We start from the raw sequence: 18,949 nt of genomic DNA, 5'->3' as shown, positions 1-18,949 counted from the left end.
GATTGAAAGCATTAACTCCAGGCTGTATATGCCCTAACTCCGTAGCAGAGCCTACCCTGAGTTAGCTCTTCCTAACTACATATTAAGGAGGTTAGACATGTGAGGACAGTTATTCAGCCTCACTGAACAGCACGGATGCAGTTTAGAGGAAAACTATCACTAACTGGAATTTTAACGGATTTTAAATTTATATTTTATGTTGCAGAAAGACCTGAAGATGTGATAAAAAGAAAACTAAGAAATTTTTACTCAGGTGTTGCAGAAAATGAAGATGTTTCTAAATTAGTTCTGCTCCTCTCTTCTTCTGTGAATTCCATAAGAGAAATGGTTAGTGAAACTCTGCAGGATTATCAGAAATATAAAGTGCTGTGGGCAGAAGATAGAGATGCCAAAATTCAGGTGAGTTTAATGCTTATTTCCTACAGGACTGTTTGTCATTTATCTTTTCATAATTTAAAATTAGAAAACATTGAGGGGGAAAAATATATATATATATATATATATATATATATATATATATATATATATATGGGAAAAGAATATAGAAAAGACTAAAAGCTCACATTTTAATTTTCTCTATCAGTAATGCTAGGAGTGATAGTATTATTCCTGAGCAGAGGGGAATTTATCTGCTACCCTCAGACAAAAGAAGTGGGAAACATTTTTCAGTGTTTATTGCTTACCCATGAAATATAGATATATTGAATACAGGTCTTGAGTAACATTTCCAAAATGCAGCTTTTAAGAATGACAAAACCTTTGTACACTTGAGTTCTTCTGCTCACTGAGCTCCTTACGAAATTTGTTTTACTGTAGTTGTTTTACAGTATAGTGGTGGTGTAAATATTCTGTATGTGCAGGCATGGTTTTTTTTTTAATCACTGTTAATGTCACCTATTTTCACAAAACCAATAGGTAACCAATATGTCTTGAACGCCTGTTTCTCTGTTAAATTTTATTGAAATTTGTCAATAAGATGGAGAATTATTGGCAGAGAATTTAATATATTTTCACACCTAATAATGTACATATTAATAATTTAGGAAGTGAGTGGAAGGCTAAATACAAGCAAGGGTGACAGATTGCTGGAACAGGTTGCTCAGAGTGGTTTTGGAGTCTCCTTCTTAGGAGACATTCAAGACCCGCCTGGGCGCCTACCTGTGCAAACCTGGTGTGGAGAGCTGCTTTGGCAGGGAGGTTATACTAGATGGTCTCTAGAGTCCCCTTCCAATCCCTACAATTCTGTGATTCTGTGAAGTGTAAATAAATTTTCATTAATTCCTGAATAAGCATTGGCACCTGCTTTACCAAAGAAGGTGAAAAATGGCATTTGTTAACACTCTTTTTTTACATTTACATAGCAATTTTTGGCTGGCTGTCCATCTCTGACTGAAATTAGAGAAGAAATACTTCATTATGCTACGTTTGAGCAAGAGGTGAAAGATTTGAAAGCCACTATTATTCTTGGTCCAATTGAGTTGCACACAGGTATGACATTTTCTTCTCTTTGTATATACTAAGGTAATAAATAAAATAGTCATGTTACTCTGTTTATTCTTTGAAATAAAATATTTGCAGATATCATTAAATTACCAAGGAATTTTATTTTCAATTTGCTTCTCTCTTTGATGCTGTTTAGATTCAAGGTTTTTTGTTTATTATTATTATTTTATTTTTTTTTTACTGTTGTTTGGAAAGTCTGCCTTATATTCTGCACATAAAACCTTTTGAGCATGACAGTTCAGCCAGTTTTTGGTCTAGCTCAGCACAGCCTCCCGAGCAAATCATGCCAACCTTGATTCAATAGGTCATACTTTTGTATTATGTTATTAGTGCATTGTTGTTCTTATTGCTGCTTGGGCAGTTCTAATTTAGATGAAATTCACAGTCATAGGAGGACATAGCAGAAAAGATTTTGAGGAATCATTTGCTGAAGGTAAAAGAGCAAAGCATTTCAGGAAATATGTAAGAAGCAGGAAATGGATCAAAGCATGTAAGATAATTGTCAGTAAATTCATAGCAGAAAATCAGATGAATTCTTAGGTTGATGTTTATTGCGGAAATATTTTTAAAACTGCCAATACTAGAATGCCAACAGTACTCTAGTGCAACAATTTGAGGAAGAAGAATCGTTAGAATTAGACAGTGAAAAATTTCAGAACAGCTAGCTGTGAACTATTCAATTAAAAATAAGGCCTCTATTGCTGGACATTCTCAGTACTGCTATCCCAGAAGATTTAAAGTTAATCAGAAAAAATGGCAAGTGCTCTAGCAAATTTTACCTATATTAACATTTGGATATGAGTGTTTCTCTGAGTAATCCACATGGTTCTCAGCACCTGAATACCTCTGTGTCCAAACTGGGAATATTGGAGAGCGTTGTCCAAACACTCACTGAATTCTGTAGCTTAGGGCCATGATCACTGTCCTGGGGAGCCTGTTCCAGGGTCCAACCACTCCTCTGATGCAGGTCCATGCCGTTCCCTCAAGTCCTGTCACTGTCAAAGGAGGGAAGAAAAATCTAGCATAGGAATGTCGAGCATTCTTATTTAAGAATGCTGGCTTCTTTTCAGATTATTAGCTGTGAATTTTTGCATTTTGGAATCAGAATTGTAATGCTGATAGCAACATTTCTGAAGAAGAAAGTGTATCTTTTGTAAAGTTTATTCTATTTTTAGAGAGTTCTATGCCATTGGTATTTTTCAGTTTCTGTCCCTGGAGTAAGTGCTTCTTGTTAGAATCCTAATTTGTTCTCTTTGCAAGTTAAAGTGCCAAATGATTGACTTTTCTGTGTCTTCAGCATCTATTTGAGTTTATACACTGACTACTCACATTTTTAAACATTGACAGTTTATACGTTGACTTGATGCCTTGCAGTTTTACTTGTGAAGCATTCCAAATCCCAGTATTGAAATCCCAGGATACAATTTAGAAAACAGAAAAAAAGCTGATATCACTGATCTTCAAACGTTTGGTTAATATGTGTTAATTAAATATAATCACTGAGAATTTAAATTTATAAGCAGATATTTTTCTTTTTTAATTCATATTTGAAGTTCTATTAGATAAGCCTGCCATTGTGCTTTATGGATATACTATAAAAAAACAGAAATGTATTTCAATATACTATAAATTATTTAAATACATTAACTGCATTTCACTTCTGACATTCTTCCTAATTGCTCTATAGAACCACATGTGATATGTGGATTTTTTTTTGTTTGCTTTTGTTCCTGAATCAGGACCGTTGAAAATAGCTTTAGCAGCTGAAGCCAAAGCCTGGAAGTTACTCCTCTGTCGTTATTTAAATGAAGAATATAAAAACAAAATGACAGACATGGTATCATTCATAAACACATATTTAAAGAAATTGTCTCGACCTCTGAATGACCTAGATGATATCAGGCTTGCAATGGAAGCTTTATCTATCATACGTGATAATAAAGTACAAATGGATATGACTCTGGGACCTATTGAAGTAAGATTTTTAATTTTTTGTTTTCATTAATACAGTATAATATAGTATGTCATAATATAAACTGACAACCCGAACAAGCTTACTGTCATGAAGGATCTAGGCTGAAGATAAAAAACAAAGGAATACTTATTGCTATTTTTATTAAAAATTATGAATCAGTTTTATATGCATTGCTAGATCCTGTATTAGATGCAGAATATTAAAATAAATATTATTAAGATACAATTTAAATACAGCATAGGAAGAAATATATACAGAAATAAGCAGATGAAAGTGCAAGAGAATGTAACAATAATCTCCTTTTTTCTGCATGTCTTCGTTATACTTAATCCTCTTCCTGAATCTTCTATATCTATAAACAAAGATTTTGATCATATAACCCCTTCAGATATAACCAGAATACGCTTATGGAGTCACACATCACTGTATGCTATAGGAAATTGGCAGCATTCTTCAAGTATTCCTGATATCACTCAATAAAAGAAGCTCATTAAGCATTGTACATACTTGGAATTTTTTATCATACTCAGAAACAGTCAGTTTAATGTAACATGTTTATTTTATGTTTTCATCCAGCTTTTGCAGAAGAAGTTGTATTGTCAAAATTTTCATTCTGAAAGTCATCTACTTAAATGATATCAGAAGGATATTTAGCGTATTGTTGTCATATTTAATAGTTTTATATTAAGAAAGTATCTTCTCAAAATTCTTAGGCTGACTGTCTACTAAGCTACTTTTCAGGCCAAAGATACAGATGTGATAATCATATGCATATGCGTATATATTAAATAAAATAAGAGAAACTGAATTCAGCACTGTTTGTGAAGACTGTGCATCTTATTTTTAAATAATTTGTGACATCTTTGTAGAATGAGAGTAATAAAACAAGATATGCAAACAATGTGAATGCAAATAAATTGCTAAAGAAAGTAAATGTTAGGTTCATTATGTAATAGATACCTATAGAAGCATATGATTGAAAAACAGAATAAGAAAGACTTTATAAGTGGCAAAATATTTCACAACTATCTAGATTAATGTGGATAGTTCAGTGTTCAGAAAAAATCATTAAAATCTAAATTGATTTTATATATAATACAAAGAACATTGAGATAATAAATCTTCCTGTATAACTTAATATTCAATTTCTTTTGTGTATTTTTCTAATATTTCATCATAGATAAGTTTATTTCAAATGAATATTTTTGTTTACTGTTTTGCCCTCATTCTTATTTCACCATCCTTATTTTAAATATTTAAATATTCAATATTTTATGCTTAGATAATATGATGAGATTTCATTTGGGATATTTGTAACACATCAGAGCTATGTTTCTGCAAATGAATTAAAGATGGATCATTATTAAGTTGGTTTTTTTTTTTTTAATTTCATTCTAGGAAGCCTATGCCATTTTAAACACATTTGAAATTGAGGTTACTAAAGAGGAATCAGAAGAAATTGATACACTCAGATATTCTTTTACTAAATTACAAGATAAAGCTGTAAGTGTATAGAACTGTTTTTCAGAGTACAAAAGGTGGTGTGGGACTAATTGTCACTGTATTTTCTCATTTCTCTTAGGTATCAATTTAAAAGCTGGAAGAAAATGAGTTCACTACTTTTCCTCATTCTTTCTACAGCCTTCATTTCATTTTTTTGCTTCACTTTAATCTGATCAGGAAGATTACTGCACTTAGATTGCAGTAGTTCAATAAGTGCATACTCTATCACAGCCCTTACCTTTAAATGACCATTTCACACCTTTATTGTTTAGGACAGATATACATCCCTCAAAGCTTAATGTATACTGGATGTTGTCCTGAAGTGTAAATGTTTAGATGGAAATACAGAAATATTTTATTGGAACAAACAGATCTTGTCACAACGATTAATTATTCTAAAAAGAACTCAGGAGGTCAAGTGATATTTTTTCATTTTCATTTCATGCAGCTCTGGATTCTTTCTCTAATGCTTTTGAACAAATGATAAAAAAAATGTTTTACATTGGAAAGGACCTTAAAGATCCTCTAGTTCCAGCTCCCTTGCTGTGGGCGTGGAAAACTTCCAAGTAGACCAGATTGCTCAAAGCCCTTTCCACCTCACCTTCAACATTTCCAGGAATAGGGCATCTGTAACTTCTCTAGAGAACATATTCCAGTGCCTCATCACTCTCTGAGTAAAGAATTTCTTCATAATATCTTATCTAAAACTATGCTCTTGTCCTATCATTAATACTCTCTGATAAAGAGTCCTTCTTTATCTACTCTTTCTTGTAGGCTTCCTTTAGGTATCGGGAGTTGTTAAAGAAAATGCTGAATCACCACTGAAAATGAATGTAATATTCTGGGTTTAGAGAGTTTTTTGGAAGGAAAGAAGTACCCTTTTGCTCCTTTCGTAACCTTCTTCATAATGGAATATGCTTATTTATAAGAAGAGGGTTATTTTTTCCCACTTTTTATCTAAAAAATTGATCATGTAACACTGATCAATAATATATAATATAATACCAGTTCAGCTTCAAATCATTTTTGTAGTTCAGAACTTTAATAATTTTGTGCATAGTTTTTTGTTTATATGTAGCTCAGATATCTGTTCTTTTTTTCCTGTTTCAAAATAACTTTCATTATTAACCCTCTGTTTGTCAGACCAGTGTTCAAGATGAGTTGGTTCAAGTTCAGCCCAAATTTAAAAGCAATTTACTGGAATCAGTCGCAGTTTTTCAGGAAGATGTGTCCAACTTTGAAGCATCGTATGAAACGGTAACTAATCTGAACTTTTTGCTATGTATAAGATTTGTTCTTATATTTTTCAGTATTTTTTATTTGCATCTGTTGGATGTCAGAGTATTATTCTGTTGAGCTGAGCTACTAAATGTGTGCTGTCGTGGTTGCTAAAAAAATCACTGTTATAGGTCAACAATTTTAGTCTGGAGTATCAGCAGTGTAAACAGCTCTAAAAGCGAAAACAATCCTGGTGGGGATTCTCTCCATGCAATTTTGATTTAGAAGTGAGTTGCAGCACGTGTTATGACATCTTTTGTTACATCTCAGTATTTAAAAAATTTTGTTAGGCTGCTCAGTGATTTTGTTTAATTTTGGTTTTAAAACATAAAACGGAATATGAGAGTCTAGTACTATTAGCTCATTGGCTTAAATAAATCAAATATTATCTTTGATTAGATTTAGCACTGTAACTATTACATTACCAGCACACGTAAGTTGATTGGAAGTTGATTATCAAAAGATTGTGTTTGGTCTTCAGTCACTTTGGGAATTAACATTCAATTTCCATTTTTTGTTTGTTTAAAAGGGAGGCCCTATGGTTCCAAATATTCCACCTCAGGAAGCTAGTAATAGGCTACAGTTCTTTCAGGTAAGCAAATAAACAGTTAAGTTCTGAAAGAATTACAGTTTGATCCAGTGATGTTTTTCAAAGATTAGGAAGTCACATTATAAAAGATAGCAGTCTTTGCTAATATTCTATGTAGAATTATGTTAACTGTTATTTTAATGGACGCTATGTTCCTTAACTCTGATAATCTGATAATGATTGATGTGTAGACTTGCTTCACTATTCATGTATCATAAGCAGAAATTATCTACTCAAAACAGTAAAAAATAAAAATAAAAAGATGCATCACAGCTTGAAAATGGCTGAATGAAGGAAGTTATGTATCAGTCACGTGACAGACTTTTCCTCCTGTAAACATCGCATCATCCATCAGATACTTGCCTTTCAGCTCGATCTTTGTTTGTTATGATCCATGGTTCATGGTTCTCCAACTGGCCTTACTCAATTTTTAATACTTCTGTTTGCAAATAGTAGTAAATTGATTTATTTTTCTATAGGACTTTTCTCAGTCAGTTATGTATTGTATAGAAAATGATTCTGTAAAAACAAACTCAATGTTCTTGAAAAGCACTGACAAATTAGAAGAAAGTGCTTAAATCCCAATGTGTCTCCAATATATACTGAAAATTAAGAGACTTTAGAGTAATTTGCTTGTCAGATATATTGTTTTTAGAAACGTTTATTTTGCTAAAAGAATGCTTTATAGTACTAAAATCATTCTTCTTTCCACTTTCCCATATTGTCTTTGGACAGCAATTACAGTTTTCCTGAAAATAGTTGTATTGGCACTCTGCAACGTTTTTATCCATTCTGTGCAGTTTACCAACTAATACAAATATTTTCTTTTCAGTCTGGAGGATGCGGGATAAATTTCACATAACATTTTTGTAAAATGTTTCTTCAAATTACTGCTACTCATATACATAGGTCACTCTGAAAATAATGCCTTTTATTTATTTCCACATAAACTACAACAGATAGAAAGAGCACAGTAACTCTATTTGGTAGAATAAGTTCTCAGCTACAGAGCACCGTTTTTCAACATAATCACCAACATTAGAAATGCATTTTAACCAGCACTGAACTGGAGCCTGTGTGCTCACAAACATCTGCACAAGTGGAGGTGACTGGCTGTCTCTGTTGCCATTGTTGAAATGCACCACCCACTGCCTCACTGGGATCACATCCACTGTTTGGTCTCCATAAACAACCAGGAAGTGTCAGTGAATGTCAGTGGGTGCCATTATTTCCACATGGAAGGATTCAGTGACATGCGTTTTCTTCATGAGCATTTCTACATCAGATGCCATTCAGAACACCTCTCTGCTGTCTTCTGTTGCATGGCAAAATATTGGTGGGAAGAGTTTAACCTCTACTCCCATACCTCCACCATCTGCCTCTGTCTTTGTGGCCCAACATAGTAAAATAGGAGGCATTACTTTCAGAGGCACTCTCATACATTTTTACTAACTTAATTCAATACATGGATTTGAGAATTGCTTTATGTGAATCATTTCAGAATTTTATGTTAAAATTATTTTTCATCTGTTTAAATATGCTTCTTCTAGAAGTATTTTAAGTCTAGTTTAGAACTTCAATGATTTGCTATTAGATAATTTAAAAATTAAAATATTTATTATTTTGTCTGTGTGAATCATAATTTCTTCAGGGTAAATTTGATGAGCTTTGGAGAAAGTTTATCACATACTCTTCTGGCGAACAGTTGTTTGGATTGCCTGTCACAGACTATGAAGTTTTGCATAAAGTCAGGTAACTGTTGAAATACAACTGTCTTAGGTGTTTATTAGGTATATTAGGAAGGCTGAGGGTACCTCGAAGAGTAAAATGTGAAAGTGTGGAATGTTTCTACCACCTTAAATTCAGAAAATATCAACATAAATTGTAGAATTCCAAGGAATTTGCTAATAAAAAATAATTTTATTTATATATTATGGTGGCAGGGCCACCCCAGATTATTTTACTGCAGGTATCACACTATATAAAGAAGCAGAATTCCATGTCCTAGAAATACATCAATTTATACATATAGGCAAGTATAGTATTGTATTATAGTGATAAGATAAATCATTAACAACAAGAAATAGCCAAGGAAAAGTCAGTGTGCAATTAAATATGACTCCATATCGTTAGAGGTTTATAAAGTCTAAATTTCTTGAGCAACTGTGCTAATGAAAATCAAATTGTAAAGTTTCTGCACCAGCCATTTTAGTGACGATGATGGTTCATACAGATGAGGATCTGACCCTTTTTGGCTGTATTTGCTTCAGAATTTTAGTTCAGATTCAGAAAGTACTTCTGAAGTAAATTGAGTAATCGTCACCTCTTGCCATGGCTCTGCACAGCAGTCTCATTCAGTTCAAGGCAGATAGAATCATAAAATATCTATAGTGGAAAGCAACTCATGAAGATCATAGAGTCCACCTCCGGACTCTGCACTGAGAAACACAGTGGTTAAACCAGGTATCTGAGAGTATTATTTATATGTCTGTTGAATACCAGCGATGTTTGGTACATGACTCCTTTCCTGGGAGATTGTTCCAGTGCTTGATCAACCTCTCAGTAAAGAATCTTTTCCTAATATTCATCCTGAACTTTCCCTGTCTTGGGTTTAAGCTGTTCCCTTATGTCCTATCACCAGTCACTAGATAAAAGAGATTTGTGCCTTGCTCTATGAGCCTCATCTTGAGGAAGCTGCTGGCAGCAATGAGGTCACTCCTGTTTTTTCTAAGCTAACCATTCCAAGTAATTTTAGCCAGTCCTCATAGGTCAGGCCCTCTTGTACTTTCTTCATCACTGTCGATTCCCTTTGGGGACATTCTATTAGTTTTATGTTCTTATATTTATATCCCAGAGCTGGATATAGTACTTGAGGTGAGGCTGCAGATGTTAACTGTAGGGAGATGCTTGCTTCTTTTGGATGAACTGAAGTTGTTTTGAACTAGATGAAAGCGAAACCTCCCCCAGATAAGTTTAGTGTGGATAGTAAGTATTCAATATAATCTACTTTTTGTGCGAATGGCCTTTATTAATGAACTGTTCTGGATTAAAAATGTAATCTAATTGATCTATCTCATATTTTGGTAGTAATAGTAGAGATACTATATATTTAAGTACTGATAAAGATCCAAATAGCTGTTTTAATTTATTCATGTGATTTATTTATTTTTTCTTCCAGAAAGGAGTTAACCTTGCTTCAGAAACTATATGGATTGTATGATACTGTAATAAACAGTATAAATGGTTATTACGATATACTTTGGACCGATGTGGACATCGAAAAAATTAATGCTGAACTTCTGGATTTTCAGAAAAGGTGTTATCATAACGTGAACTGTAACTTATGTTAAATGTATTCAGGTTTAGGTATATTTAAAATAAAACTTACGTGAATAGGGTTTAATCTTAAGATTATCAGGCTTGCCAGAGAGAGCAGGGTGATGCTGTACTATCATTTAACCAGACTCTTAGCTGTTATTTTGGAAGCAGATGTTATGGTTTAACCCATCAGGCAGCTAAGCATCACTCAGCCATTCACTCACACCCCTGCTGTGGGATTAGAAAAAGATTCATAAAAAAGAAGATAAAACTCAAGGGCTGAAATAAAGAAAGTTTAATAGGACAGAAAATAAAGGAATAATAGAAGTAATAATAATAAAAGAATATTCAGGATAAATGTTTCATAACACAGTTACCACCCACTGACCAATGCCTGCTTTGTTCCCAAGCAGTAGCTCCCCAGCCCAACCAATTCCCTAAAGTTTTATAGTTTCTCATGATGCTGTATGGTATGGAATATCCCTTTTGCCAGTTTGGGTCAGCTGTCCTGGTTATCTTTCCTCCCAGCTTCTTGTGAAGCCCTAACTTCCTTGTTGGCAAGGTAGCACAAGAAGCTGGAAAGTATTTGATTTAGTATAAGCACTTCTCAGCAACAGCTGAAATATGGTGTTATCAACATCATTTTCATCCTAAATCCATAGCACAGAACCAATCTTCTAGGAAGAAAGCTAACTTTATTGCACTAATTTTTTTCAGAAGTATTTTATTTTTATTAGATTGCTTCAGGAATATTTTTTAAGGAGTACATTTATTATTATTGGGAGAAATAAGAGTAAGACAATAATTAATTTGCAATAGAATAACCTCATTAAGTTCAGTCCACCACTATACATAACCCTGATACATAATACAGTACTGCATTATGTAAGCTCCATCCTTTTGAGTAGGCTGTAAAAGTAGGGTCAATGCAATAATGACTCCTTTAACTCTCATTCCTTGCCCTGTCCCCATTTGAAGTAATTAGTTTTCATTTTCCTAGCTAATATTTTCAGGACCACTAACCAATAGGAGAAGAGAATGTGAAGATACATTTCTAACTTCCGTGTTTATCTCTAAAGTGATATGATTGTGCGTTGTGTATTATTGATTTCTGCAATTGTATTGTGCTGTATTTCTGCAAAATTACATATGTGAAGTTAAATAATTTCCAACTAATGGACATATGTTTTAATGCAAATGGTAATATTTCTGTAAATTGTAATATTTCTGTATATTTGGTATATAAAAAAAAAGTTATTATTAGTGTTAGGAGGGTATTTACACAAGTTTTTCTTATTTCTAAAAAATGTGGCTAATTTGACAACATTTTACGTAGAAAATGTTGACTTTGATAGCAGCTACTTTGCATTTCATTCCTGTTTCTAAAATGTTTTTAAGATTTCCTGTATCTATAAAAGGCCATTTAATACTGCATCAATTTAACTCAATTGCAGGTGCTATAGACTACCAAAAGGACTCCAAACCTGGCAAGCATTTTTAGATCTCAGGAAAAAAATTGATGATTTTAGTGAGTCTTGTCCTTTGTTGGAATTGATGTCTGACAAAGCAATGAAGCAGAGGCACTGGGATCGTATAGCCGAAACAACAGGACATCAATTTGATGTAGAATCTGATTCATTTTGCCTTCGAAACATCATGGAAGCCCCAGTTCTTCAAAATAAAGATGAGATTGAGGTAGGTAAATACCTTTTTTGTCTTTCATTTCATTTTGTCTATCATCCATGATATTAACAAAGAAAATTAAAAAATATGTTTACCTAACTTTTAAAAATATTTTTTACATTGTTAAGGGTCTCATCTGTCAAGCAGACCACACTAGTTTAAATATAATCTCTTCATGATTTAAAGATTTCAAAATAAATTAGAAATTTCATAGAGAAAAATTCTGTGATTCTTCATTTAATATTAATACTTTTCTAGACCTTCATAGAGTCTTCTGAACCATACAACTTTAAATGTTTGCCACACATAATCTGAAAAGAACTCTGGGTGGAGTTTGTGAACATTATAGGTTAAATACAGATGTAAATGATATTATTATATTCAGACTTCATTTGAATTTTTTTTTTTGATGGAAACATTACAAATTTATATACTTGAATTTAAAATTAAGTTCTGATTTGAATGGGACATTGGACCTGATGATCTCCAGAGATTCTCTCTCTTATCCACGTACTTCATTTCAGTGAGATTCCATTAAAATTAGGACAGCAATTTCTGTATTTGTGACACAGCCATATTATGTTATAAAATTTCATACACTGATTTTTAAATAGACCATTATTAGAAGATTAATGTTAGGAAAGATTTCATTTATGGAGAACAAAGATTCTAAAAAATGGTTCTTTCTTTGCAGGATATATGTATTTCTGCTACAAAGGAAAAGGATATAGAAGCCAAACTGTCTCAAATAGCTGACAGTTGGGGAAACCAATTTCTGAGCTTTTCAGCATTCAAAGGAAGAGGGCAGCTACTGCTAAAGGGATCTGAATCATTAGAAATCATAGCTTTGATGGAGGACAGTTTAATGATTCTTGGCTCTTTACTGAGCAACAGGTACTTTTAAAGTGATTTAGCATGATATTTCCTGTTGTGCTATTATTAGAATAAATGAATGCCAGATTCGAATTTAATGTTGTTGGTTTATGAAAAACAAAAAAAGAATATAAGTTAAAACTTCTGAGTTAGAAACTTGTACTGGCAGACTTTCATATATTAGTAGCAATTTATTAGTCAATGTATTTAGTTGAATATAATAAACTCATTAGAATCTGTTCAGTTTCTAACTCTCTAAGTAAAAAAAAAATTGTTTCTTAGCCATCATATTTTACCTTCTTATTTTATAATAGCTTTTTTTTTAGATTTATGTTTCTCTGGTTGTGATCCTTTATTTCAGATACAATGCACCATTTAGAAAAGATATTCAGAGTTGGATTTCTAAACTAAGTGGCTCTACAAACATAATTGAAGAATGGTTGGTTGTACAAAACCTCTGGGTTTATCTTGAAGCAGTTTTTGTAGGAGGAGATATTGCAAAACAGTTACCGCAGGTAAACTACAGTGCTTGCCTATTACTTATTAATGACTATCTGTGTACTAATTTCCAACAGAGGGTGCTATGAAACCACTTATTTTTCTTAATTGTATATAGGAAGCAAAGCGTTTTCAGAAAATTGATAAGTCGTGGATAAGAATCATGGAACGGGCTCATGAAAACCCAAATGTAATTACTTGCTGTGTTGGAGATGAGACTATGGGACAACTTCTTCCTTACTTACATGAACAATTGGAAGTATGTCAGAAATCACTTACAGGGTATGGATTGTTTGATATATAATTTTTTTTAATGTTATTATTTTGAAAGTGGTTTATATAAAGTCAGTTTCATTTTAGTTCCAAACTAAATACTTAAGGTTTTTTTAAAAACAAATCTGAAGACTAAATCTACTTATTCTATATTATAGCTACACAGCTTCTCTTTACTTCTAATCTGCAAGTTTCAATGTCTAGCATGAGAAGCCTTTCAAACACATAATTTTCTGTTACTGTGAAAAATATTTCAACTTGTTCCTCATTTTAAAAAGAATTTCATATTAAAAAAATTCTTGAAAATGTTCTGAATTGAGATACACTTAAGTACGTATCCAAGTCTTTTTAAATTAGATCTATAGAAAACATAACATATTTCAATCTGTCAGTTTTAAGGGAGAAAAAAAATATGAGATGAAAGTTTCTAATGGAAGTCTTGTTCACTTTTAAAGATACTTAGAGAAGAAGAGGCTACTGTTTCCTAGATTCTTTTTTGTTTCTGACCCTGCCCTTCTTGAAATTCTTGGACAAGCAAGTGATTCTCATACAATTCAGGTAATTTATTTTCTGCTTAGAACAAAAAGGAAATTAAAATATGGAAAAACAGTTAATAGATTGGAATGTTAACATTTTCTTGGCTAATTCTAGACTTTTTTGTTTGTTTCTCACTCTTTAGTCTTTAACAAAACAGATATCTGTTATTAAAAATATATATACTCAGAATCCAGAACACTTTTATAATCCAGTCCCCTTTTATAATTTGCTGAATATTACTTTCATAAAAGGGTTACTGTGATACCTTGTTGCTTAGCATAGTGCTAAATCAGTCCAGCTACTCTGTATCGTTGCTGAGAGTTGAGATAAGTTAGTAGATCTAATCTAATAACTGATCTTTGTTCTGCTAGATCACCACTGGAAACTGTAAAACCATAACATAAAAAATAACAGATTGAGATAGAATCCTACACTAATATTTCTGCAGTCATTATCTTGCACTGCCTGAAGTTCATACATAAGTTCAGACAAATCTTCACACTATAACCTTACATAATTTTTTTTCTATGCTATTATTATTTAATGTTTAAGTAACGGAATAATTTGAATGACTCTTAAATTATTCTTACAGCCACATCTGCTTTCCATATCTGACAATATAAATGAAGTAGAATTTCACCAGAAGGATTATGATCGAATACTGGCAGTCATATCAAGAGAAGGAGAAAAAATACCAGTAAAAATTCTTTTTTTATTTTTCCACTGAAATCTTGTAATAGATAAATCATTCTATTATTGAATATATAATATTTACAAAGTTGAATTACTGTTAATTACAAATGAATGTTTCAGTCATCACTGTAATAAAATTGTCATTTTCTGCAGTACTTATAGTATTTAAATTTATACTTGTTTTTAGCAACTATCTAGTAACAAACAGTGTTGAACTGAAGTTTAACTAGGTCTTACTTTCAACCTCTTATTTTTTTTAATTTCTCAGTTGGACACTCCAGTGACTGCAAAAGGACCAGTAGAGGTTTGGTTGCAGAATTTATTACACATGCAGCAGATTTCATTGAGTGGTATAATTAGGGCAGCATATTTCCAAATTAGTGACACAGGATATGATTTGCTGAATTTTCTTAACCACTTTCCAGCACAGGTGAGAATACAGAATATAGATTTGTGTGCAGTCTAGACTGTGTGCTGAGGGACCCGGGAAAGAAACATCATATAGACTAATAGACTGTCTATATGAGGAATCTTCCAAAGAGGAAACAAGAATATGAATCTCCCCAGCAGCAGGCAGCCTTTAACAATTTCAATTTTGGTGCACTATGTATGGCATAATATTTTTCTTGTAATGCACATTAAAATAATTTTGTCTTCTCATAGAAAACATGAAGTAGAGCTTACATTGTCTGTGATGGCTATTGAACCTCTTTGATATGCAAAGAAGATTTATTGTACAGATTGATTTCTTATAATTTATGATCTCTAGGATGATGATTATGGTTATCTCATCTTGTGATGATTTATGATCTCATGATGATTTATGAGACTTACTTCATAATTCATGCACTTGCCATTATAATATATGCCCAGTAGAATCCTATCTCAAAAGATTCCAGTTTGCATAGGGACTTCTCCATCTTAGGGATTGATCATACATTTCATTAGCAAATAGTGAATTCTTTTTCAGCCTTTCTGTATTCTGACCCAGTCAGTTGTTAGTCATTACAGCAGTAGTCGAAATCATTTTATAGGATCTATGCAAATTTAAAAACAGCCAGTGCATTCCTGATTTTAAAAGTTATTCGGGACACTTAGATTTTGAACTGAGTTATCTTAAAGCTGTTTTGACAACTGTTTTATTTTACCAGATTTTAAGACATCTATTGCTTTAAGAAGAAAAGGATGATCTACTGTCTGTTTTGCTTACACGTCAGACATGTGGCTTTATTATCACCTGAAAAGATCTTAAAATCTGAGACTGAAATTTACACCAGAAGTCCTAGATTTATTTGGAACCAACAATTTTCTTGTTCAGAGTGCTCTAATGAGGACAACCAGTTATTGATATATTGATGCATGCCAAGTTCAGTAGAATATGAACATATTTTTTTAAAATGTTTTTAATTAGCTGTGAGCTGTCAAAGAAAAAATTTCAGCAGAATGTCTCCCTGAGGTTTAAGATCTGTTTGTTTCTGATGCTGGAGTTCACTTACGCTGGATTGTAAGTGAAAGTGAGGGTTATGCTTCATTTGTGTGTACCTCAGCATAGGAAATTTTTTTGTGACTTTAAAAAACTCCTTTCTCAGGAGTCTGAAATCCTATAACAGAGCCAACTAACTCAGGGGAAACATTATGGTGAGTTATTATGTAATGGGAGGTAGTGATAATTTGGGATTCCTGATGCCGTAATTTCTTGTTCACATTGTGCCCAAAGCATTTAAAAATAGAATAGCATTTAACAAGTTGTTATTTTGTAGTCATTCACATATTGTATTTGTAGGTTGGATTGCTGGGAATTCAAATGTTGTGGACACGTGATTCAGAAGAAGCTCTAAAGAATGCTTATGAGGACAAAAAGATCATGCAAATGACAAATAGGAGATTTCTGGATATTTTGAATATGTTGATTAGCCAGACCACACGTGATCTTTCCAAGTTCGACAGAGGGAAATTTGAAACACTCATTACCATTCACGTACACCAGCGTGATATTTTCGATAATCTGGTAAACTTCAGATTTTTATTTCTGACAATTGAACACTATCTATATTCCATAACACCTAATTTATTCTTTTTCTCTCCTGCTCCTTCAGAAAGCAGATTACTGGGAATTTCTTCATGTTTCCTTAAGGGTATATGCAGAAGAAAATAAAGTTAAAAAAAATCCTAAAATCAACAGATTATGCCAATAGTTTGCTTGAGTTTCTTAGAGACTGCTAAATTCTTTACACTCCTTTATTCTATGAGAAATGCTATCTGTCCCTCAATGTTTTTACTGATGATGTCATGAACATAATGAATTGTACAGAATTTACCTTCTATGTCTCTATTAGATCCTTCCTGCATCATTCCCTTTGTTACCATGTGTATGGTGAATTCATGTAATGTGGCTTGCTAATTTCACTTGGAGAATTAGCTGCACAACCAAAGCAATTTCAGCTTTATTTGATTAACATGGAGTTTATAATAGTCAGTTGAAATGATCAGATCATTTGTTAATCAGCTTAAAATACATCTGTAAATATTATGTGAGGTTTATATTCATTTCACTTCTTAGGAACTCTAACTTGACTAGTCACTCATTATTCTAATTATTTCCAGATTATGATTTTATTGCAGTTATCAAATATTAATAAAATGAGTGTTCAGTTCTAACACTGATATTTGTTTGCTTTCTTTCAAGGTAAAAATGCACATCAAATCACCAACTGATTTTGAATGGCTAAAGCAGTCTAGATTTTATTTCAAGGTGGATCACAATCAAGTTGTGGTATCCATTACAGATGTTGATTTTGTTTACCAAAACGAATTTTTGGGTTGCACTGGTCGTCTGGTTATAACTCCTCTTACAGACAGGTTAGAAATACAATTATATGTAATAAACGTTATATATATAGCATTTATTTAACACAGTATATGCAAAGAGAAATATCTGAATTAAGCTCTGTGTAGGCTAGATCATTATTGAAAGTCTTCTCATACATGTGTGGAGGCAGGACATAGGGGAAAGGACAGAAGCTGCAGCACAGGAGGTTCTGCACGAATGTGCACAAGAACAACTTTACAGTGAGGGTGACGGAGCAGTGGCACAGCTGCACAGGGGGGTGGTGGAGTCTCCTTCTCTGGAGATATTCAAGACCCGCCTGGACACCTACCTGTGTCACCTGGTGTAGGGAACCAGCTTGGGCAGGGGGGTTGGACTCAATGATCTCTTGAGGACCTTTCCAACCCCTACAGTTCTGTGATTCTGTGATTTTCTTACTCGTATCCTTAAGAAGAAAAATAGGAAGTAAAATACAATCTCACTATTTTGTACATGTAGTCATTTTTAAAACAGTCTTATCATTCCATAGTCTTAAAAGATTTACTACCAGAACTAGTGTATATTTTTGCAGAATTTCTATTCCGAATAGAAAGATTAGATCAAATGTTTCAAGCTCTGTAATAAAGGATTCTATAAGAATCTTGTTGCTAACCTTGATGTAAAGCAGTACCTTTACTACCCCAAATGTCTAAGACAACCAACTGTTAGTACTGGGAAATAACCATTAACTTTGTTTCAAATGTGGATTAATATTGTTTGGTAACATTAACATCAGAATATGCTCATTTTAGCTTCAAAAAGAATTAATGAGAATTAAATTCCTTTGTGGTGTTCATTGATGTGCTTGTTAATCTAATAATAACAGTTTTTAATGTACTAGTTAAAGACCACATTAACTTTTTTTATTAGTAATGTTTAAATTCTGCATTTTTAATCAGTGGAATTGCTTGTGAAGAATTGATTCTTTAACACAAGAACATATCACATTTTTGTATTATATAAGCGTATCTTCAGCATAGTTCAATAAATTGATATTATTTAACATTTATAGGTGCTATATAACTTTAGCTCAGGCTTTGGGAATGAGCATGGGAGGAGCTCCAGCTGGACCAGCTGGAACTGGTAAAACAGAAACTACGAAAGACATGGGAAAAGCTCTTGGAAAATATGTAGTAGTCTTCAACTGTTCTGATCAAATGGATTTCAGAGGTTTGGGTCGAATTTTCAAAGGTAAGATTTCATAGAATCCTATTGGATTGAAGGGACCTCTGCAGATCACTTAGTCCCCTCATGTGCTCAGAGCAGGTGCAGTTAGAGTAGGTTGCCCAGGACCTTGTTTCTATTGGGATTGAATGTTGCATATTTCTGATTCATGCTCAGTTGTTAAGGAAGACAACAG

General features: G+C 32.9%; 2 protein-coding genes across 2 annotated transcripts in view; one reads left to right on the top strand and one right to left on the bottom strand.

Annotated features, from left to right (window-relative positions):
- Positions 1-18,949, bottom strand: part of KCNK5 (potassium two pore domain channel subfamily K member 5) — a 369,979-nt gene that overhangs the window by 105,327 nt on the left and 245,703 nt on the right. The gene's annotated exons all lie outside the window — the stretch shown is intronic.
- The window catches only part of DNAH8 (dynein axonemal heavy chain 8), a 99,581-nt gene that overhangs the window by 22,369 nt on the left and 58,263 nt on the right, over positions 1-18,949 (top strand). Inside the window, exons 23-40 of the mRNA XM_065735732.1 lie at positions 206-399; positions 1,362-1,488; positions 3,243-3,478; positions 4,877-4,981; positions 6,125-6,238; positions 6,789-6,851; positions 8,500-8,600; positions 10,027-10,164; positions 11,621-11,861; positions 12,544-12,743; positions 13,084-13,237; positions 13,339-13,502; positions 13,949-14,051; positions 14,623-14,727; positions 14,992-15,153; positions 16,507-16,731; positions 17,410-17,582; positions 18,602-18,780. Of these exons, the coding sequence (XP_065591804.1) occupies positions 206-399; positions 1,362-1,488; positions 3,243-3,478; positions 4,877-4,981; positions 6,125-6,238; positions 6,789-6,851; positions 8,500-8,600; positions 10,027-10,164; positions 11,621-11,861; positions 12,544-12,743; positions 13,084-13,237; positions 13,339-13,502; positions 13,949-14,051; positions 14,623-14,727; positions 14,992-15,153; positions 16,507-16,731; positions 17,410-17,582; positions 18,602-18,780 (2,784 nt within the window). The remainder of the gene's footprint in view (positions 1-205; positions 400-1,361; positions 1,489-3,242; positions 3,479-4,876; positions 4,982-6,124; positions 6,239-6,788; positions 6,852-8,499; positions 8,601-10,026; positions 10,165-11,620; positions 11,862-12,543; positions 12,744-13,083; positions 13,238-13,338; positions 13,503-13,948; positions 14,052-14,622; positions 14,728-14,991; positions 15,154-16,506; positions 16,732-17,409; positions 17,583-18,601; positions 18,781-18,949) is intronic.

This window comes from Cyrtonyx montezumae, unplaced genomic scaffold (genome assembly GCF_038088225.1).
Source record: "Cyrtonyx montezumae isolate F1298 unplaced genomic scaffold, pur_monq_1.0 scaffold_0, whole genome shotgun sequence".
Lineage (NCBI taxonomy): Eukaryota > Metazoa > Chordata > Aves > Galliformes > Odontophoridae > Cyrtonyx > Cyrtonyx montezumae.
This window is presented reverse-complemented; position numbering and strand designations above follow the sequence as displayed.